At 36.0% G+C, this 19,979-nt stretch overlaps 8 protein-coding genes across 8 annotated transcripts; 6 read left to right on the top strand and 2 right to left on the bottom strand. All coding sequences in view use genetic code 12, as the record gives it.

Annotated features, from left to right (window-relative positions):
• Window positions 1-1,105: 1,105 nt before the first annotated feature.
• On the top strand, window positions 1,106-2,329 carry OP4 (Op4p; the record flags this gene model as incomplete). The annotated part of the gene is made up of 1 exon (XM_067694793.1): window positions 1,106-2,329. The coding sequence occupies one exon, from the start codon at window positions 1,106-1,108 to the stop codon at window positions 2,327-2,329; it is 1,224 nt and encodes a 407-aa protein (XP_067550082.1).
• Window positions 2,330-3,121: 792 nt separating this feature from the next.
• Window positions 3,122-3,640, top strand: I9W82_000055 (DUF4149 domain-containing protein; the record flags this gene model as incomplete). The annotated part of the gene is made up of 1 exon (XM_067694682.1): window positions 3,122-3,640. One exon carries the CDS (start codon window positions 3,122-3,124, stop codon window positions 3,638-3,640), a length of 519 nt encoding a protein of 172 aa, XP_067550081.1.
• A 1,179-nt stretch (window positions 3,641-4,819) lies between these two features.
• On the top strand, window positions 4,820-6,508 carry I9W82_000054 (uncharacterized protein; the record flags this gene model as incomplete). The annotated part of the gene is made up of 1 exon (XM_067694572.1): window positions 4,820-6,508. One exon carries the CDS (start codon window positions 4,820-4,822, stop codon window positions 6,506-6,508), a length of 1,689 nt encoding a protein of 562 aa, XP_067550080.1.
• A 146-nt stretch (window positions 6,509-6,654) lies between these two features.
• On the top strand, window positions 6,655-11,322 carry MON2 (Mon2p; the record flags this gene model as incomplete). Its single annotated transcript, XM_067694461.1, has 1 exon — window positions 6,655-11,322. The coding sequence occupies one exon, from the start codon at window positions 6,655-6,657 to the stop codon at window positions 11,320-11,322; it is 4,668 nt and encodes a 1,555-aa protein (XP_067550079.1).
• Window positions 11,323-11,905: 583 nt separating this feature from the next.
• On the top strand, window positions 11,906-15,652 carry CHS3 (chitin synthase; the record flags this gene model as incomplete). The annotated part of the gene is made up of 1 exon (XM_067694350.1): window positions 11,906-15,652. The coding sequence occupies one exon, from the start codon at window positions 11,906-11,908 to the stop codon at window positions 15,650-15,652; it is 3,747 nt and encodes a 1,248-aa protein (XP_067550078.1).
• A 523-nt stretch (window positions 15,653-16,175) lies between these two features.
• I9W82_000051 (uncharacterized protein) lies at window positions 16,176-16,421 on the bottom strand (the record flags this gene model as incomplete). The annotated part of the gene is made up of 1 exon (XM_067694241.1): window positions 16,176-16,421. The coding sequence occupies one exon, from the start codon at window positions 16,419-16,421 to the stop codon at window positions 16,176-16,178; it is 246 nt and encodes an 81-aa protein (XP_067550077.1).
• A 2,146-nt stretch (window positions 16,422-18,567) lies between these two features.
• I9W82_000050 (uncharacterized protein) lies at window positions 18,568-18,912 on the top strand (the record flags this gene model as incomplete). The annotated part of the gene is made up of 1 exon (XM_067694131.1): window positions 18,568-18,912. One exon carries the CDS (start codon window positions 18,568-18,570, stop codon window positions 18,910-18,912), a length of 345 nt encoding a protein of 114 aa, XP_067550076.1.
• Window positions 18,913-18,994: 82 nt separating this feature from the next.
• I9W82_000049 (uncharacterized protein) lies at window positions 18,995-19,513 on the bottom strand (the record flags this gene model as incomplete). The annotated part of the gene is made up of 1 exon (XM_067694019.1): window positions 18,995-19,513. One exon carries the CDS (start codon window positions 19,511-19,513, stop codon window positions 18,995-18,997), a length of 519 nt encoding a protein of 172 aa, XP_067550075.1.
• Between the last annotated feature and the right edge of the window lie 466 nt (window positions 19,514-19,979).

Below are 19,979 nucleotides of genomic sequence, written 5' to 3'. Positions count from 1 at the left end.
GATATAAACTCTCCTATTTGCAATAGAGAAAATTGCTTTTGTTGGTTCTGATTAAGTTTCACAAAAGAGTTCTCCTAACACCTTGAAACAATATGCACTCCAAAATTGACATTACTAATAACACACTGAAAGGGATATACTTGGACTACCCTGCTTGGTGATATACAGAAATGGTAAACTGCCACAGAACCTTATTTCCTTCGATGGTGGAGTATGAATTTAGACCCCGCTGGGCTCAAAACCATGTAGGAATTTAGTTTAGTAATAGTAGTAGGTATCACGGCTTTAACCTCAACAGAGTAGCAGTAGCCACTTTTAGCGTGGCTTTGAGAACACCATAGCACAGCTTGTACCCTCTTGCATATCTTTTTCCAGCCCTGCAAATGGCAAAGCCCACGAAAAGCCTCGCTTATGGTTTACTTACATCCTATTGTTTACTTGAAACTTTATTTTCTTCTCTACCCTTATACGAAGGCCCCCTTTCACTCCAAGCTACGTCGAAAAAAAAAAAAAAACAATATCACTCGACACAAATTTCTTCATTACTGTATTGAGTTATAACGCTTTGAAAGATACCAAGAAAAACTGGAAATAAATGGATTAAAGTTTGAAATGTTGACCCTCATTTTTCACGCAGTTAAGCCCTCTTTGTGCATGAGCTAACTCGGTAATTGAATTTGTAAAAAAATGTTGCAATTAGAAAATTTATTTCCTAATCGGGTAATGTAGTAATACATTTTATTTTTTTTATCTTTACACTTTTGTGTCACTAAACAAAGATTTCTAACAAAAACCTATTACTTCCAACTTTAGTTAAAGGCGTGATATGCTTATTCTCACAGTCATTAGCATCATTCATTGTGTGTTTCTCCATCATGTTTCAACCATTCAACAAAACAGAATTCTCGTAAATCCCAAATGTTTATAAATAGGATTGAGATCCTCGAATCTTCAATTCATTTCATTTCTTTTCTTTTTTTATATCTTCATCACCACTGCTTCAGAGAAAGACATTATCGAGATATACTACTCGCTATTCATTACTCGCTACAACTATTACATCTCAACTGCAGAAACTCCCACTCCCCCTTATTAACCAACTACAATGAAATTCTCACAAACTACTTTGCTCGCTGTTTTGGCTTCATCAGCTTTTGTTTCAGCCGCCCCAGCTATTGTTTCTGACCAATCCATGGTCAAGAGAGAAGACGTTAACGATGTCTTGGCGATCTTGAAAGAAATTAAAGAACACAACGCTAAGAGAGAATTCTTGGAAGGTGATGCATTGATTGAACACGACAAGAGAGCTGACTCTGCTTTGGGTAACTTGATCTCCGCTTTGGCCAACTCAGGTATTATTAGTCAAGTTTGGAACACCTTAACCACCAACGATGCTATTAAGACCTCACTTACCAACATTGTTAAAGATGCTATCCAAACTGCAGTTGTCCAGGGTCCAGCTTTGATTTCAGCCATCTGGAACTCTGGTTTATTAGGTGACATTTTCAACGATTTCTTGAACGATACTGATTTAAGAAATGCTTTCTTGGGTGTTGCTAAATCCCTCTTTGGTACTGCTGTCAACTTGATCACCTCTTGGTTGAGTGGATCCTCGTCATCAAGCGCAACCACCACCGCTGCTGCTTCAACTTCAACTGGTGCGGCTGCCAAGAGAGAACTCTTGGACCTCAATGCCGAATACATTGACAAGAGAGACTTGACCTCAATCATCCAATACATTGTTCAAGAAATCTCAGATTCAGGAATTGTCTCCTCATTGGTTAACAAAGCTTTGGCTGACCCACAAGCTTCCATCAGCTTCTTGACCTCAGCTTTGAAAAATGGTTTGGTCATTGCCGAAGATGTCTACAACTGGGCTAAACAATCAGGATTGTGGGACTCTGCTTTGTCTTACATTGAAAACAATGCTGGTACTTGGGCTAGTGCTATCGCTTCCTTCTTGGGTAATGCTTTGACTTCAGGTACAGTTAGTGCCTCAGAAATTGACAATGCTAACACTAGTGTCTCAGCCAGATCAACCACTCCAGTCAGCACTGCTGCTGCCGCTGCTGCCAACTCTGCCGCCGCAGTCGTTGCCAATTCTGCTACTCCAGCTGCTACCACTACCGCCGCCACTGCTGCTACCTCAGCCGCTGCTGCCTCAGGTAACAACGATGCATTGAACTCATTGATCAACAAATACGGTGGTTCATCTGCCACTGGCGCTGCTACTGCAACCGTAGATACCTCAGGATTGTCTGGAAGTGTAAACCAATTGGTAAGTGCTGCTGGCCAAGCTGCTTCATCTTTAAAGAGAAGAAACTACTAAGTTTGAGGTGAAGATTACAAAGACAAAGATGGGATCTTATACATGTACCATTTGATGATTCGAAATATTGGCTGCAGTTCACTTTTTTCAATCATAATTTGTTACCCACTGTGTTCTTTGTTTGATTGCAGAACTAAAAATAATGGATTGTTTTGAGATTCATTTGTTTTTGAAAGTTTTGGTGGCTCTTGCTTAGTTTGATGCTTGTTTCCTTATTACAATCTAGGAGTCTCTTTTTTAAAAAGAGGACTGGAGTTTTGTCTGGCCTTTTTGTTATACCAACTTTTGGTTATTTTTACTTTTATACGTTATTAATTTTTCAATTCTTAGCCACAAAAAAAAATATACAGTTACAATTATAAAAATGGTTCCTCTATTAGTTGTAGATTAGAAGTGTGTGTGTATGTATTGGTGGTCTGGTGATGGTGAAGGGTTTTGAATCGGAGTTTCAATTTTGTACCGCATTAGCTAGAGCGGTTCCATTTTTTCTCCGAATCTGTAGGAATGGCCAGATAGGCAACTACAAAGCACAACGAATATTCCACGAAGTTCTTCCCACTAAATCTGGCATGAAAATGCTTTTAAATTAATTCGCTTTTTACTTTTACGCATAAATTGATTGGCTAATGCAAGCTGGCCCCCTGCAATAAATTAAACGCTTTAAAATATTTTTTTAAAAAAAACCATGACACTATAAAATCACCAGACCGAAATCCAGGTTGCGAAAAATTTCAATTTCCAAAAACACACCACTTTTTCTTTTCCACTTTAGAAGGTATCAATTGTTTCACAATGGCATCAATTATCAATCAATTAGGTCTTTGTTCAAGAGTTCCATACCATTTCTTGTACTACTCCTTATCCTTTGGAGGTATTGCTTTCTATTCATATTTTGTCTCCCCAATTTTGAACAAGACATTATCAAAAGAGGAATATGGTAAAGTTCAAGCTAAGGTATTCCCATGCTTCTTTGGATTCCAAATCATCTCGCCACTTTTGCTCGCTGCTTTTAGTCCATTCAAGTTCTGTCCATTCAAAGCTGGTCTCTTGGCCCTTGCCTCAATTGCTGGTTGTTTGAACTTGTGCTTCTTGAAACCAAAATGTCATGCTCTTAGAGAGGAGGAATCTAAATTGGCTGCTACTGGTAAGGACAAGAAAGCCAATGGTGAGCCAAGCGAAGAAATGCAAACTGTATCTTCATGTTTCTGCAAATGTCACGCTTTGAGCACTGTGGTTAACGCCTTGTCTGTCGTATCTTTGGCTGTTTACGGTTTGACTTTAGCTAGAGGATTATCTAAGATGAAGTACTAAGTAGTGAAAGTTGTATAGTTTTATTTATTTATTTATTTATTTGTCCTTGTATACCTCTGTTTATCTCTTCAATTAACCGTATGACATTAGCTTGAGAATCCATCACATGCAATCAACCGCTTCTGATCAAAGTTGACAAGGAAGTCTCATTTTTGCTGTCGTGGGTATTTGCCATCACCACAACAGAAAGAGAAGTCTTTGTTTGAAAATAACTCTCCTACACTGTAAATCTACGAGGGTTTGCCATATGAGCATTACTACAACAAGGTGTGTGCATTTTCCCCGCAAGTTCGCTCCAAAATTCCCTTCTTAACATGGTGGCTGCGACGAAAAGAGGTTGAGTTCTTGTCGTGTGACTTTAAACGGCTCTTATGTTTGCGCGGCAATATCATACCACTTTAAGCGCCTTCACTCCGCGGCACTGGCAAAAGGAGATTACTTTTTCCCTTGGTCCCTAATAAAAGGGGCAATTGTCAATGGAATATTGGTAAATATGGAAAAAATTGATCATTTTCAACATACGCGCCCTTCACACACCGCGTCTAACCGAAATTGTAGACCCCTTAGGCATTTGAAATGCGATGCCCTTTTACAAGTTTTGTGTGAGTTTTGATATTTCGGTCTTATACTTCCTAAATGGATAAAGAGTAAAAGAACAATAGGATTTTGACAGATGTGCGGCAAATTGAGACTGAAAAATTTCTTTTTTTTTTTTTTGTTTTTGCTTCTCTGCATAGAGCCGTTTTTATTTTTTTTGCAACATACCACTCGTTACCTTCTAAAGGCGAAAGGTTACAATTGCTCTTTGACTGGATAATGGAGTCGAGTGGCCATGCCATCCGAGAAGTCAATCTAGTTAAGTGCAAGCTTACGCTTTACATGTTAGATAATTCCCCCGCCATCACCTTCGATTATGTATCTTCCTTGTGCATCACAAAATTGAAATGCCCTGCAATTTCCTCATCTGCGTTTAAAACGCCTTACAGCTTGCAAATTTTTATCTTCAAAATGCCTTACAGAGAGAAAAATACAACCCAATATAAAACCCACCATATCCCCTAATGGCAGGAGCAAACTGAGTTCATGCATAATTCATAGGTATTTCAACTTAGCCCAATCCATCTAAATTTCCCCAGATTTTTCGAGCAGTTGCAAAAAAAAGAGCAATCACACCCATTCATGTCTAAGGAATCTAAGTTGGAAGATGGGTACTCTGTATCCTCATCTCAATCCCAATCATTCACCAAACAAGTCGAAGAGAGCGGCCATAGCAACCCCTTTATTTCATTTTTCACATCTTTCAAAATCGACAAGACAGAAATTGCTAAAGGAGAAGAGGTGCTCACACCAGAAGATGGTCTAAGGGGTTACCAAATCAAGTTGATTGCCCTTTCTTCGTGTATTGGGTCTGGTTTATTCATCAGTAGTGCAACCATGATAGCCACGGCCGGTGCGGCTGGTACCGTGATTGGCTACTCACTAGTGGCCATTTTGATGTTTTTCGTTGTTCAAGCATTGGGTGAATTGACTAGTTCATACCCTGTTAGAGGAAACTTTCTCATTTATAACTCCCGCTTCATTGATGAGTCATGGGCATTTGCCATGAACTGGAACTATTGCATGCAATGGATTGTTTCTATACCTTTATCATTAGTTGGTGCATCAATGACTATTCAGTATTGGAACAGGGATATAAATCCGGGTGCTTGGGTGGCAATTTTTTGGGTGGTTATCTGTGCCATTAATGTTTTTGGAATTAAAGGGTATGGATATGGTGAAAGTGTGTTTTCAATAATTAAAGTTATCGCCATTATTGGTTTCGTCATTGTGGGTATTTTTCTAATTGCCGGTGGAGGTAAACAAGGCTATATTGGTGGCAAGAACTGGCATCCTCCTTTTGCTAATGGATTCAAAGGTACTTGTAACACCCTTGTGAACGCAGCTTTCAGTTTTGCTGGTACAGAGTTGGCAGCAGTTGCTGCAGCTGAAACCTCAAATCCCCAAAGGTCATTGATGAAAGCAACAAAGCAAATGTTTTGGAGAATTGCAATATTTTACATGTTATCGGTGATATTGTTGTGTTTTTTGGTTCGTTATGACGATCCTCAATTGATGGGTAACTCAAATTCATCAGCATCACCATTTGTCATTGCTATTTCCAATGGAGGTATCAAGGTATTACCATCAATTTTCAATGTCGTTATCATGATTGCCCTTTTATCAGTTGCCAACGCTTGTGTTTTCGCCACTTATAAACCGTTGGTTGCATTGGCTGAAGCTGGCCATGGACCAAAGTTTTTAGCGTATCTTGACCGTAAAGGAAGACCTATTTATTCGCTTTTGATTGCTTTGGCATTTGGATTGATTGGCTTCGTTGGTGCTTCAAAAAACCAAGAAACTGTATTTGCTTGGTTGTTGGCATTGAGTGGATTATCGTGCATTTTCATTTGGTTTTCGATATCGTTGGCACAAATCCGTGTAAACTATGCATGTAAAAAGCAAGGGTTGGATTTGTATCGTCCATTCAGGGCCATTGGTGGCGATTACGGTGCCTACTTTTCAGTAATTATGAATATTTTGATTCTAGTTGCACAATTTTACGTTGCGTTGTATCCTATTGGTGGAAAACCATTGCAAGCAAATACATTTTTCCAAGCATATCTAGCTGCTCCAATAGTGTTGGTGTTGTATCTTGGACACAAAGTTTGGACCAAAAATTGGAGATTGTATTTGAAAGCTGAAGATATGGACCTTTTAACGGGAAGAAATGAGATGGATGCGGAAATGGTGTTGCAAAATCGTCATGATGAAAAGCAAAGATGGAAGCAAAAGCCATGGTGGTATAAAGCTTTAGACATATGGTGTTAGATACTCTCCTTAGATGTATAGGTTAATGATGTTACGTATAATAGAAGTTTTTGTTTTTCTATAGAATCATGTGACACAGCTTAAAAAAATGAAAATAAAAAGCCAACACAACAACAACAACCAGAAGGTAATCTCTCCCCAATTCAATGAACAACGTCCATCTGCTTCAAACAGATCTCACCCATTTGAGCTCAGAGGCAAAAAAGAGGTACCCTGATGTGCGACAGCTTGTTGATTCGGTCATCAAGACGTTGAAGACGTTAAATGCAACAACTCAACTAATGGCAGTTACTGATGATAGCTTGAGACTACAAACCACCAATGCATTGATACTAGCATGTGACTCAGGAAACCTCAAGCTTAACAATTCATCAATTCCAATTATGCAAAAACTAATTCAAGCGCATTTCATTCCAAAGGAGAAACTTAAAGAGGTGTTGAGAACCTTTTTCGAAGCTTCACACTTGGCAGAAGGAATTCAGGTCAGGATTCTCCAATGCCTTCAACAATTCACTCAGGAATATAAAAAGGAGATTACTGGGGATGTTCTTTCAAGTATGATTAGCCTTTGTTCGGCATTGACAACCACGAATAAGACTTCGAATGTACTGGGAGTAGCATCTGCTACATTGGAACAAGTATTCTCCAATGTGTTTGACAATATTGGCGATGCTAATTCGGGGGAGAAGGAAATCAAAGTGGAAAATGAGTTGGATATTAAAGTGGATGATGCATCATATGAAGGGTTTTGTATCTTTGATGATTTGAATAGTTTAGCAACCAACAAAAAGCCTAAATTCTTGAAAACTGGTATCACCATACGAAGCCAATCGGCTCTCGACATTATTGAAAATGTTATCCTTCATCATGATAAGTTATTTCGTCAACATAAAGAATTGGCTTACTTATTACGTGCACAGACAGTCCCTTCTTTATTGAAGATTCTAAATTCACCTTCAAGAAGCTATCAATTGACTCAAAGGGCTATACGAGTGATTCAAGTGTTACTTACTACACAACTTGAGAGTTTGGAGATTGAAGTTGAGCTAATATTATCTTACTTAAACCACGCATTGCTTGAAAATGATGATCAACAAGATGGGTCAGTCCCATATTGGGAAAAAATTATGATACTTGAAATGTTCAAGAATGTATTTTCAAAATTTGAAGTCATAAAGGCAATTTATGAAAAGTATGACCACGATGAACTGAAAAAGGATGTGTTGAAGGAATTGTTCACCGTTCTTTATTCCTACTTACAGGATGAGACTGAGGCACAGAGACATGATACTGCAAACAATGGACATTCTCATTCTGACCCACTGGACATCTCATTAATATCCCGGAAAAACTTCAAGATTCTGTTGCTTGATCATCTAGACAAAACTGAGCCTCAAACAAATATCCCCGAGTCGTATTCAATTTATCTAATATTTGAAATCCTTGTCTGCTATTGTACTGGTGTTTCTCATTTCGTTACAACCATGCTGGACAACACTTCCAATGAGCAAGTCTTGGAAAAACATGTTGATTTCATCAATGCGCTCTTGGCATCAACTGCTTCTGAAGTGGGGCTTTTGTTGAAGAGATTTCTTTATTCATCTTTGGATGATGACTTGTTTCGTACCTTGTTGAATTCGTTTCAGGTTTTTACCCATTCTGTAGGGCTTTTGGGATTGAATTCAGTTAGGAATGATTTACTTTTGAGACTCGCAATGGCCACGTTGATCGATGATGTTAATCCTAAAAAGGAAGAAAGTGAATCGTCTTCACTTTATGATGATTCAAAGAAACAGTTGTTAGCTCTTGGTGGAACATTGGCAGAATCTGTCACCACGAGCAAAATAAAGGGTGGAAGTAATGACGCCAATACCACAGTGCAACCAAACCTGGTCAACTCTAGGAACTTTCACTCACGTCATGTTCTTTGTTTGAAAACATTGCTAAGTATAGCGGTCTCCTTAGGCTCAACACTTGATGAATCGTGGGCCATTATTTGGATCACTTTGCAGTGGTGTGCATATTACCTTCATGGATCAGATGAGTACAGCAACTTCTCAAGGTCTAAGCAAAGTCAAGAATTTGCCCATGCACCAAAACCCCAAATTTCAGAAGCCGAGTATGGTTCTATTCAAACGTCATTGAGGTCTCTTTTTGAAAACATTAGCAGTTATGAGGCTGACTCGTTTAAGCAATTGTTGAACAGTCTTGCTGAGTTGAATGATGTTGCGTTTTCAGACAAGGTTGAAAATGTGGTTAAGTTTGGTTTATCTGAGTCCTCCTTCAACAAAGCTTATTTTTTGCAAAAAATCTTTCAATTATGTCAACTTGCACCAGCAAAATTTTTAATTCAAGATGCAAGTATCTGGGACTTGGTTACTTCGTATATTACCAAATTTGGGTCTAGAAGGAACTTGCATCCAAAGTTGCGGTTATACGTTGCTGATTCGTTTGCAAATATTATAGAGACATTGGCTAAGGAAGGTTTCCATAATGATTCATTAGCTGGGGATACTGCAATGAGAACTTTGGATGGATTAAACCAGTACATTACACCATTATTTGAACAAGGGCCACCCAAGGAACTATTGACACTAAATTGTGAGACGGAAATACATTTGTCGGTGTTGACGGAATTACATTCATTAATTGATAATTATGATACTCATTATCAAGGTTCATGGGCAAAAGTGTTTGAAATTTTAAATACACCATTCAAGGCAACTGAGCCTGGTGATTACAATTTGAAGGAAAAATTGCAACTTCTTGTGGAAAAGTCGTTTGATACGTTGAAGTTGATTCTCGATGAGTTTTTGTCGTCTTTACCATTTAAACAGTTTAAGATACTTATTGATACTTTGGTCAACTTTGCATCTCAGACTTATGATTTAAACATTTCATTTAGTTCAGTTAGTTATTTTTGGCTCATTAGTGATTCATTGAAATCTAGGCTTGTGCAATTCAAGGCTGGAAACCATCCACAAGTTGATGTCAAACTGGAAGAAGAACTTGTTGAACTCATCAACAAGGATGATGAATCATATCAATCGTATATTTACCTTGAGGTGTACTTACTTTTGTGCTTAGCCAAGTTGTCTCAACAAGAAACTCATCGGGCACAAGTTAGGGATGGTGCTATACAAACCTTTTTCCAAATTGTTGATGTACATGGCCCTGCTTTGAACCAAAGTTGGAAAGTAGTACACTTGTTGGTATTGCCATGTCTATTCAACATTGGAACAACAGCTGAAACTTCAAAGGAGTCATTGGAAACTATTCGATTATTGTTGGAGGGATTCACCAATATGTATCGTAGGTTTTTTGCTAGTTCTGACAAAACTAGTGATTTCCAAACCAAGTGGCAAAAGATTTTCGATTATATGGAGAAGCTTTTGACTCAAAAGAATATCAATATTAATCTGATTGTGTTTAAGTCAATTCAAGATTTAACTGATCCCTCTGCTGATATAGACACTAGAGAAATTGGAGGTTCCTTGTTTAAGTTATGGGCTGGGTATTCTATTGAATATGATTTGGTGAATTCGAGTTATCAAGATTCGCTTGTACAATATATGCAATGTTTCCCATTGTTATACACTGCTATTCAATCTGACTTGAGTTTGGAACAGGTGAGTTTGATTGTTGATATTTTTAACAAGGGTGCCAGATACCCGGTATTACCATTACATCAATCAGATATAAACAAGCCTAGTAAATTGCAGTCGTCTATCTTGACAAACATTGGTGTTTTAGACAAAGAGGATGTTGAGATACAAGCCAGTGTAGTGCAGTTGCTTACAAATATAATTGTTTACCCCTATGGTGTTCGAATGAGAATTGAGCAAAAGTTTCAAAATAATGTATTTGTGCAAAAGAATTATCAAATCCCTACATTTATTGCCATTAGTCATTTGGGATTACAATTGATGAAGAAAAAGTTTGAAAAATTTGGCTATACTCGAGTATTCACAGATGAACAAGGTATAATTAAGACAATTAAAGCGTTGGTTGAAGTTGTTGAAAGAAAATTGCCTGGTATTTCAACATCTAAGATTCCACTTTGGATTGAAGCTCATGATGTTTTAAAAAATTTGATTGAAAAGTTGATTAATGAGAAAGAAGGTGAGTTAAGTGATGAGCTTTGGTCTTTACTTACAAAATCGTTGATGGTCACAATTGTGTTTGATTCTGATTTACCTCTAATTGACGCTGCTGCGAAAATCAAGCAATATCAAGAGTTGAGCCACTTGATTATTCCTAGTTTGATCAAGAATGACAATCTGTTAATTTTGGATTTTGTTGAAAAAGTATATGAGAATTCATATCTTTACAACCTCAATAGTGATGAAAAGGAATTGATTTTAAACAATGTTGCAAATGATAAACAAGCTATTGAAAAGTTGGCTGGTTTCCAATATGATGAGTTTTTCAGTACTACTGAATTTTTACAAGTGTTGCCCAATACAAAGATTAGATTCAATTGTTTGTTGGAATTATTTAAACTACTGCAGTTTGAAACCAAGTTTAAATCGGTCATTGAGATTTCTCTTTTAAGAAGGATAAGTTTTACATTAAGACGAGCAGTTGCTGATTTGAGATTATGTGGAAGTAAACCATTACCTAAAATTCAACAAGATGAAGTTTTGACAATTCTTGAACAAATGGATCATATGATACGATTACAAAACATATCGAGTGAAAATGTACTGGAATTTAAGAAATTGAATCGGTTATTGGTGTTGCTTACTCCGTTTGCTGATAAGTTTGGTGAGAAAAAGTTTATTTTACCTGATGTGTTGATCAAGTGTTTATAGATCTGTAAATAAGAACTAGTATTTGAATTTATGTCATCTCAGTTGAGTGTGTTACTCTTGTACCCTTCGGCAAGAGTGTATTCTATATATGTCGTAAATGTGTATGTTGCGATATTCGACTATTACTTAATGTTCTAGAAATACATTCAACAGAGTAACACTAAATCAAAAACAAAAACAAATCACAGTCTAAAAAAAGAAATTTTTTTTTTCTTTTGTCTGTTTTTTACTCCTTTCAGAATATTCAAAAACATCATTAATTTTTTACAACCAAATTACCACACCAAAATCAAAAACCAAACCAAATCAACTCAACTCAACTCAACTCAAACCACATCAAACACTCGTATACACCTCTCAACACAAGCATACAGAGAGATACAGCACAGAGGTAATTTCAATCTAAACACATATATTCATTCCTCAGAATAGAGAGAGAAAGAACACACAGCCTTTTCCACAGTGCCCTCTGTATTACATTCGCTTCCACCTAAACAAACTACATCAATCCATTCCATCGTTTACTTTAATTTTATCACAACCTATCTAGGCATACCCCCTTTTCTTTTTTGCTTTTTCATAAATGGCTTTCCATAGATCTAGTGGAAGTCCTACCCGTGGCTACACAGAATTTGATCCTGAAACTGGTGATGGAATCGGTAGGAAAAAATCACTTATTAGACCAGAAAGAACTCGTTTAGATGAAAATCACCGTAACTTTCACTATACCCAAGTCGCCAACCAAGAGGCAGATCATATAAAAGTACATCCATCATCTTCTGGACTAGATCCAACAATATCAAACGAATTAGGTCGCTCAAGATCACATCTTAGTACTTACACTTCAGAAAGATTTGCCAATAATGGTAACAACAATAATCAACTTGAAGATGAGACTGAGGGAATCCCATTGATGGATATCCATGATTCATCACCTCAAGGAAGCCCTAATGGTCAAGATTTGAAAGGTGGTAGAGAAATTTATGGTTTAAATGATGAAATTCCAGATTATTCTCAATCACCTCTGAAGAGTAAAGTTATATCCAATGGTATACCAAGACCTCAAGTGCAAGGTACTAAAAATAGAAAAAAACAAGCCGACAAGAGTGATATTTATTTCTGGAAAGTTTATTGTTATGCAATCACTTTTTGGGCACCAGCACCATTATTGAAATTATTTGGACTTCGAACTAAAGATCGTCAATTTGCTTGGAGAGAAAAAATTGGTTTAATTTCATGTATATTATACATTGGTGCATTTGTTGCTTATTTGACTTTTGGTTTCACCAAGACTGTTTGTTCAAAGGAACAAGTTAGAACTAGAATTAATGAAGTTAATAGTGGGTACTTGATCATTAATGGTAGATCATTTGATTTAACTTCATCAAAACATCCAGCAGCGGCAGGAATTGGTGCCGGTTCAAACGTGTTGTATCCGCCGATAAATGCAGGTGGTAAAGATGCTTCATTTTTGTTTCAAAATGTCAATGGTAACTGTAAAAATTTGATTGTACCAAGAGATAATTGTACCATACCTTATAATGATGATAACGAACTTGCATGGTATATGCCATGTAGAGTTTTCAGTCAAGATGGGTCTGATTCGGTCAACAATACTGAAGCTTACTATAACGGTTGGGCTTGTCATACTAGTGAAACTGCTCGTAAAGCATATTACAGTTTAAAAGTGACGGGTGATGTATATTTCACTTGGGATGATATCAAAAATTCGTCAAGAAACTTGGTTGTGTATTCAGGAAATGTTTTGGATTTAAATTTGATTAACTGGATTCAAAACGATGATGTGACTTACCCTGATCTTTTCAACAAGTTGCGTGATGACCCAACGTATAAAGGAATAGATATTTCATTAGTTTTAACCGATCCTAGTGAACGTCAAGCGGCTAGATGTCTTACTGAGATTATCAAGGTGGGATCTATTGATTCCGATACAATTGGATGTATTGCATCACAGATTGTCTTGATTGTTTCATTGGTGTTTATCTTGTCAGTGGTTATTGTCAAGTTTATTATGGCCTGTTGGTTTAGATGGGTCACGTCGAGGAAACAAGGTGCCACAGAGTATGATAATAAAACAATGGTTGCTCGTAACAAGGCCATTGAGAATTGGGTAGATAGTGGTACTGCTGGTGCTGGTCCAGAAATCAAGACAGTTCCTGTCAAGGCAAGAGCTAATTATAAAGCTGCCAAGACAAATAGACAAAGTGTTTTCCAAAGAGCTCAAAAGCTTGCCTTGGGACCAAATGCTGACTTGTCGCAATATTATGATAATCCAAGTGCACTTTCAAAGACATTTAAATATACAACAATGTCAACCCAGGCTGCTTTGTTGGGTAAAAACGGTTATGGGAAGAGGAATGCTGGTTTGGGTAATGGTGGAGCTACTACTGGTAAAAGTAGTACGAGACAATCAACGATATACTTGAATGACCAAGGTTCATCAACTGATTTATTAAATCGTCCCGTTTCATCTTATAATCCATTTGATGGTTTGGATGATTCGGTTGTGAATAGGTTATCACCTGACATTATTCATCCTGATGTTGTACCTCAACCTCCAGTTGAGTATCAACCATTTGGATATCCATTGGCCCATACAGTTTGTTTAGTTACTTGTTATTCTGAAGATGAGGATGGTATTCGTACAACTTTGGATTCGATAGCCACTACTGATTTTCCAAATTCGCACAAGCTTATACTTGTTATTTGTGATGGTATAATTAAAGGTTCAGGTAATGATAGGACAACGCCTGATATAGTTTTGGATATGATGTCAGACTTGACTGTACCAAGAGATGAAGTTGAACCTTATTCGTATGTGGCTGTTGCTCAAGGTAGTAAGCGTCATAATATGGCTAAAGTTTATGGTGGTTTCTACAATTATAATGATGATACTGTTCCTCCAGAAAAGCAGCAACGTGTACCAATGCTTACTATTGTTAAATGTGGTACTCCAGAGGAGGCAAATATGCCCAAACCAGGTAATAGAGGTAAGCGTGATTCTCAAATCATTTTGATGTCATTTTTACAAAAGGTTGTTTTTGATGAAAGAATGACTAGTTTAGAATTTGAAATGTTTTCCAATATTTGGCGAATTACTGGGTTAATGGCTGAATTTTATGAAATTGTGCTAATGGTTGATGCAGATACCAAGGTTTATCCTGATTCAATGACACATATGGTTGCTGAAATGGTTAAAGATCCTGCGATTATGGGATTATGTGGAGAAACCAAGATTTCAAACAAGGCACAATCATGGGTGACGGCAATTCAAGTGTTTGAGTATTATATTTCTCATCATCAAGCCAAGGCGTTTGAATCTATTTTTGGTGGTGTTACTTGTTTACCTGGATGTTTTTCAATGTATAGGATCAAAGCACCAAAGGGATCAGATGGATATTGGGTACCTATTTTGGCCAATCCTGATATTGTTGAGAGATATTCCGATAATGTTGTTGATACGTTGCATAAAAAGAATTTATTGTTATTGGGTGAAGATCGTTTTCTTTCTTCATTGATGTTGAGGACATTCCCCAAGAGGAAACAAATTTTTGTGCCTAAAGCTGCTTGTAAAACTGTTGTTCCTGACAAGTTTCTTGTGTTGTTGTCACAACGTCGTAGATGGATTAATTCAACGGTGCATAATTTGATGGAATTGGTTTTAGTTAATGATTTATGTGGAACATTTTGTTTTTCTATGCAATTTGTCATTTTTATTGAATTGGTTGGTACATTGGTTTTACCAGCAGCTATATCATTCACAATTTATGTTATTATTGTTGCTATTATATCCAAACCAACGCCAATTATGTCATTGGTTTTATTGGCAATTATCTTTGGTTTACCTGGTTTATTAATTGTGGTTACCATTTCATCATGGTCTTATATTATTTATTTTTTCATTTATATGATTGCTTTACCAATTTGGAATTTTGTTTTACCTAGTTATGCATATTGGAAGTTTGATGATTTCAGTTGGGGTGAAACACGAACAGTTGCTGGTGGTGATAAAGGACTGGAACATGGAGCTACAGAAGGTGTATTTGATGCGTCAAAGATTAAGATGAGGAGATGGAGAGAATGGGAGAGAGAGCGTAGGAGTAATGAGTATGCATTAGGTGCTGCTGCTGGTGCTGGTGCTAATGAAGGAGGAGGAGGAGGAGGAGATGCTAGTATCAGTGCAAGTCCGTATGGTAAAGGACAATTACAGAATTTATCTATGCCTTCAGCAGTTTGGGATCCATCCAATAATGAGAAGTTGATTGATGATGGATTTGAAAGAGAAGGATCTTCTTCGGGATCTGGGTAGATATTAGTTTGTGCATATATATATATATAAGATACAATAAAAGTTTAAAAAAAGAATCTTGCATATTATATTAACTGCATGAGGAGGAGAGATTCTGTAGAATGAAGTAGTGCAGGATTGGAGATGTTACATATGTTGATTAAAGTTGTATTAATGAATTGACGTTTATAAATTATTGATAATAATTATAATAATAAATAGTATATAGATGTTTAATAGAATTGAAAAAGTTGGTTGATTAATCACTTGTTTTGTTTTGTTTTGTTTTGGTTATTGTATTGTGTGTATGTGTATGTGTATCTCGCTTAAATTGAATTAAAATAAAAGAAAAAATTTTAAATCTTCTTTTTGATTTTGTGTAATTATTACTTCAATAAAACTGAAATTCATCCAAAGGCCAAAAGAAAGAAAGTGGAAAAAGCACAGCAATCAAAGTCACACTAATCAGCACACTCAGTCTAGCTTAGCATATGCAGTCTATCTTTAGTTGTTGCAGTTGCTTAGTTGTTGTTGATGTCCATGACTAATGTTCAATGACAGCAGAATACGAAGTGACAGAAGGAGCCAAAGGAGACGATGCAAATTTACTTGAAGCCAGTTCAGTAAAAGATACAACGCTACTACCACTACCACTGTTACTAGATGAGTTGGCTGATAACCCACCTTTTTCAATGTACAATTGTTTGAATTTTTTCAATCGCCATGAGTTTTTCATTTTTCTAATCAGTGGTTTGAATGAGGAGTTGGGCGTGGCTAGAGCGTATAACATCTTTTGCTGTGGTATGAGGGGAGTATTGAGGACCAAAGTTTTGAGGTTAGGGAAATGCTGAAATTAAGTGAATGTTTTTTTTTTTTTTTTTCAAGGAAAATTGAAAGGTAATTTATATAAGAGAGAGACCCTTTTTTCCCAATTTTAATGAAGAAGAGAGTGAAATTGGCCATTGTTGAAGAAAACATTTAGTTTAAAACAAGTTTGTGGAATATAAGTTGTTGTGACAATGGGGTAAACTAAATTCCTTTTAGGCTAGAACCTTTTTTTTTCAAAACGACGAAGTTAAGTAAGTAAGAGATATGTTTTGTGTAAATTTAGCAATAGACGAGTTTTTGTTTTTTTTTTGTTACGAAATTTCATGTCTCTCGAGATCACAAACTAGAAAAGTACAATATATACGGCAATACCCCCGCCTTAAGTGGAAATAAAAGGGGAGTAAAAAAGATCGCATATACACACACATCTATTCAAATCAGATTGAATGAACCTTTTGCTTTTTCAAAGTCAGAGAAGGGAAAAATGCAAAAAGAATGTAGAAGAACAATTGGAGAGATATAATTTATTGAAAGAAAATTGAGACATGAAACAGAAAAGCTCAACAATACAGTGTGGTTTGTAGTCTTTCTTTCTTTCCTTCTTTCTATTGTTATTCTTATTTTGTTTTATTCTCTTGTGGTTATGAACTTGGAAAGGCGTTTGTTTCCTCCTTCCTCGGCGGGTGACGGTTAGAAAAGGGAATTTAAACATTATTGTATTGTATTGTATTTGTATTTGTATTTGTATTTGTATTTGTATTTGTATTTGTATTTGTATTTGTATTTGTATTGTTATATTTGTTATATTGTATTGTTATTGTATTGTTATTGTATTGTTATTGTTATTGTTATTCTTGGCAATTTAAAATTTTTTTTTTTATTTTTTTTTAAAAATCCGCTTACCAATTTATCCGAACAAAATATAACAGAATATAATACAAAACCACAAATCTATGTATCTTATTCCCTTCTATATTACACTTATGCATCATGTACAACCCCCCACCCCTTAGATGTTATATTACATACATATGAATACATTGCATATAAATTAAATTCTATCGCCTCTCTCTAATTTAGTCTTTTACATGAAAAAAAAAAAAAACAGTCCTGTTCAAAGAAGACCCACAGGACTGAGCAAAAGAAAACTATAAGACCTGAGATTTAGGTCTTCGTAATAACACATTAAGCAAGCTTTTCTTGAAAGTAACTAAACGTCTCCTATTCGAAAGGAGTAAAAAAAAGATAGAAAAAGACTTGATTTCGATCTCTGTTTACTTCGTTTGTGTTTAGTTTGTAACCGAAAGAGACAAAGAGTAAAAGGTTTTATAACAATGCGGACCAATAAAACTTACATCCCTGTGAGTGTGTGTGTCTGGTATTGTTTCTTCTTTCAAATTATTACCTAAATTGGCCTCCAGTCATTTCGCTTGCTAAAATATATATTTTGCGTAATAATACCTTTTTTTTTTTGTTACCTCTTTCCTGCTTTTCTGTGTGATACTGACCTCAATTTGTACTTCGTACAGAAGAATAATGTAATGCACATGGTCGCCTAGCAAAGTGTAAATGATGTCACCCATTAGTGCTAATTGCTAATTTTAGAACAAAGGTCGAAAATGACATAAAATGGCAACCCGTAAATGAAATCACGTGACTGGCTAAATTAATGTGTTGATAAATCATGATACCGATTTTTCTAGCAACAGAGGACCATCAGATAGGACTTACAAGAAGCAATATTTGATGAAGGAGTGCTTCATATCCTCATTGGAATTTTTTGGTATAACATTGTGTTGAGATTTTGCTTTAAAATTTTGCCAAATAATACTCTGTGACTGGTTCTCTAAAAGAAGAGAATATCTCATGAAGTAAAATGCATAATTGAAATCCCAAAACATATGAAAAACTTAAATCTTATCAATAAACTAGTATAGCATCCTCTTCTAGAGCTACATCTTACTCTTTTTGCAAACAAATGATGACTCAATATTCCCTGTGCTACCACAAATCTTGTCAATACTCCGAGGAACGAAGAAAATAAAAAAAAAAAAAAATAAAATGACAAGCCGTTTCTACTCCCCTTTTACAAAGTGAATCAAATTATCATGAGCACCACCAACAAAGCAAATTCATCACCACATCCATCATTACTTCAAAAATACATCACACCAAAGCTAATCAAAGATATAAAATTCTTTGTCGTTGGCGTAGTATTAATGACAATAACCATTGTGCATTATGTATTGATTATTAAAAAATGGATGCTTAACCCCGATATCTCCACTACTGAATTAAGTTTATACTTTGGTACATTTGCCATTAGTGAGTTGTTTTTATGGTACCTTTATTTCTCCAAGTTTACTATGATTATTTATAAGGAAGAGATTGCTCAGTATAATGAAGCTGATCGGTTAAGAAAAGAAGCTGATCTTAAACGAAAACAGCGATAAGTCTAAAGAGAAAACAGATTTTCATAAGTTAGACTTGATTCTTTCCTACATACAGTATATACAGTATAGCTATATACATTCATTAATACTTGAGCAAAGTTAATCCTTTAGCTACAGTCAATCCGTAAACAGTCAAGGACAAAACCGACAAGTTGTTAATCAACATACTCAATCCATGCCATCTTCCAAAACTAGCAGTCAAAGCCTGCATCTCATCAGTAGGCTCACCATTATCCTTCTTTTCTTTACCAATAGCAGTCAACTTAATCCTCTCTTCTTTAATACCACGACATTTAGGCTCCAAGTAGAATAAATTAACCAACCCAGACAATGACGCAATTGCCAACGTACCCAATGTGAATGGACAATATTGGAATGGAGTTATGGCGGCAATTACCAATGGCGACAAGATTTGAAACTTAAAGTAATGGGGAAACACTAGGCCTTGCACTTTACTGAAATCATCCCTTGATAATTTCTTAAACAAGATTGGTGAAACAATGTATGAGTAAAAAGCGGTACCTCCGAATGATAAGGAGTAGAGTAAGAAATGGTAAGGAACTCTGGTGTTGAGACCTAATTGATTGATAATTGATGCCATTTGTTTTGAATAATTGATTGATACTTTTTGTAGATTTGGGAAAAGAAAGTAGAAGAAAAAAAAAAGTGGTGTGTTTTTCTTGGGTGGGTTATAAGTTTTGATATTTTAAATTGAGTTTTCTTTGAAACTTTGGGGCTGGTGGAAAAATGTAAAAGTAAAAGTAAAAAATAAAAAGTCACGCACGTGAATATACCTACTCTACTATGATTGCTATTAAACCACAAAAACACTTTAAAGACACAAAGACACTAAGCGTTATGATAGGGAAAAGACTATCGGCATGTGGTGATTTAATCCAGTACAAATGGACTTAGGAAATAGGGAAGATTCACAACAAGAGTACTTTACTATACGAAGACTTGGTTCATTTCAAATTAAAGACTATTTAGCAACACTACTGTAATATCGATAGAAATAAGCTTTTATTTTCAAAATTCAGTCCCTTCACTATCGCTACTCATATTGG

This window comes from Candida metapsilosis (assembly GCF_017655625.1).
Source record: "Candida metapsilosis strain BP57 chromosome Unknown scaffold1, whole genome shotgun sequence".
Classification (NCBI taxonomy): domain Eukaryota; kingdom Fungi; phylum Ascomycota; class Pichiomycetes; order Serinales; family Debaryomycetaceae; genus Lodderomyces; species Lodderomyces metapsilosis.
The sequence above is the reverse complement of the archived record's forward strand: the minus strand, read 5'-3'. Positions and strand labels throughout refer to the sequence as shown.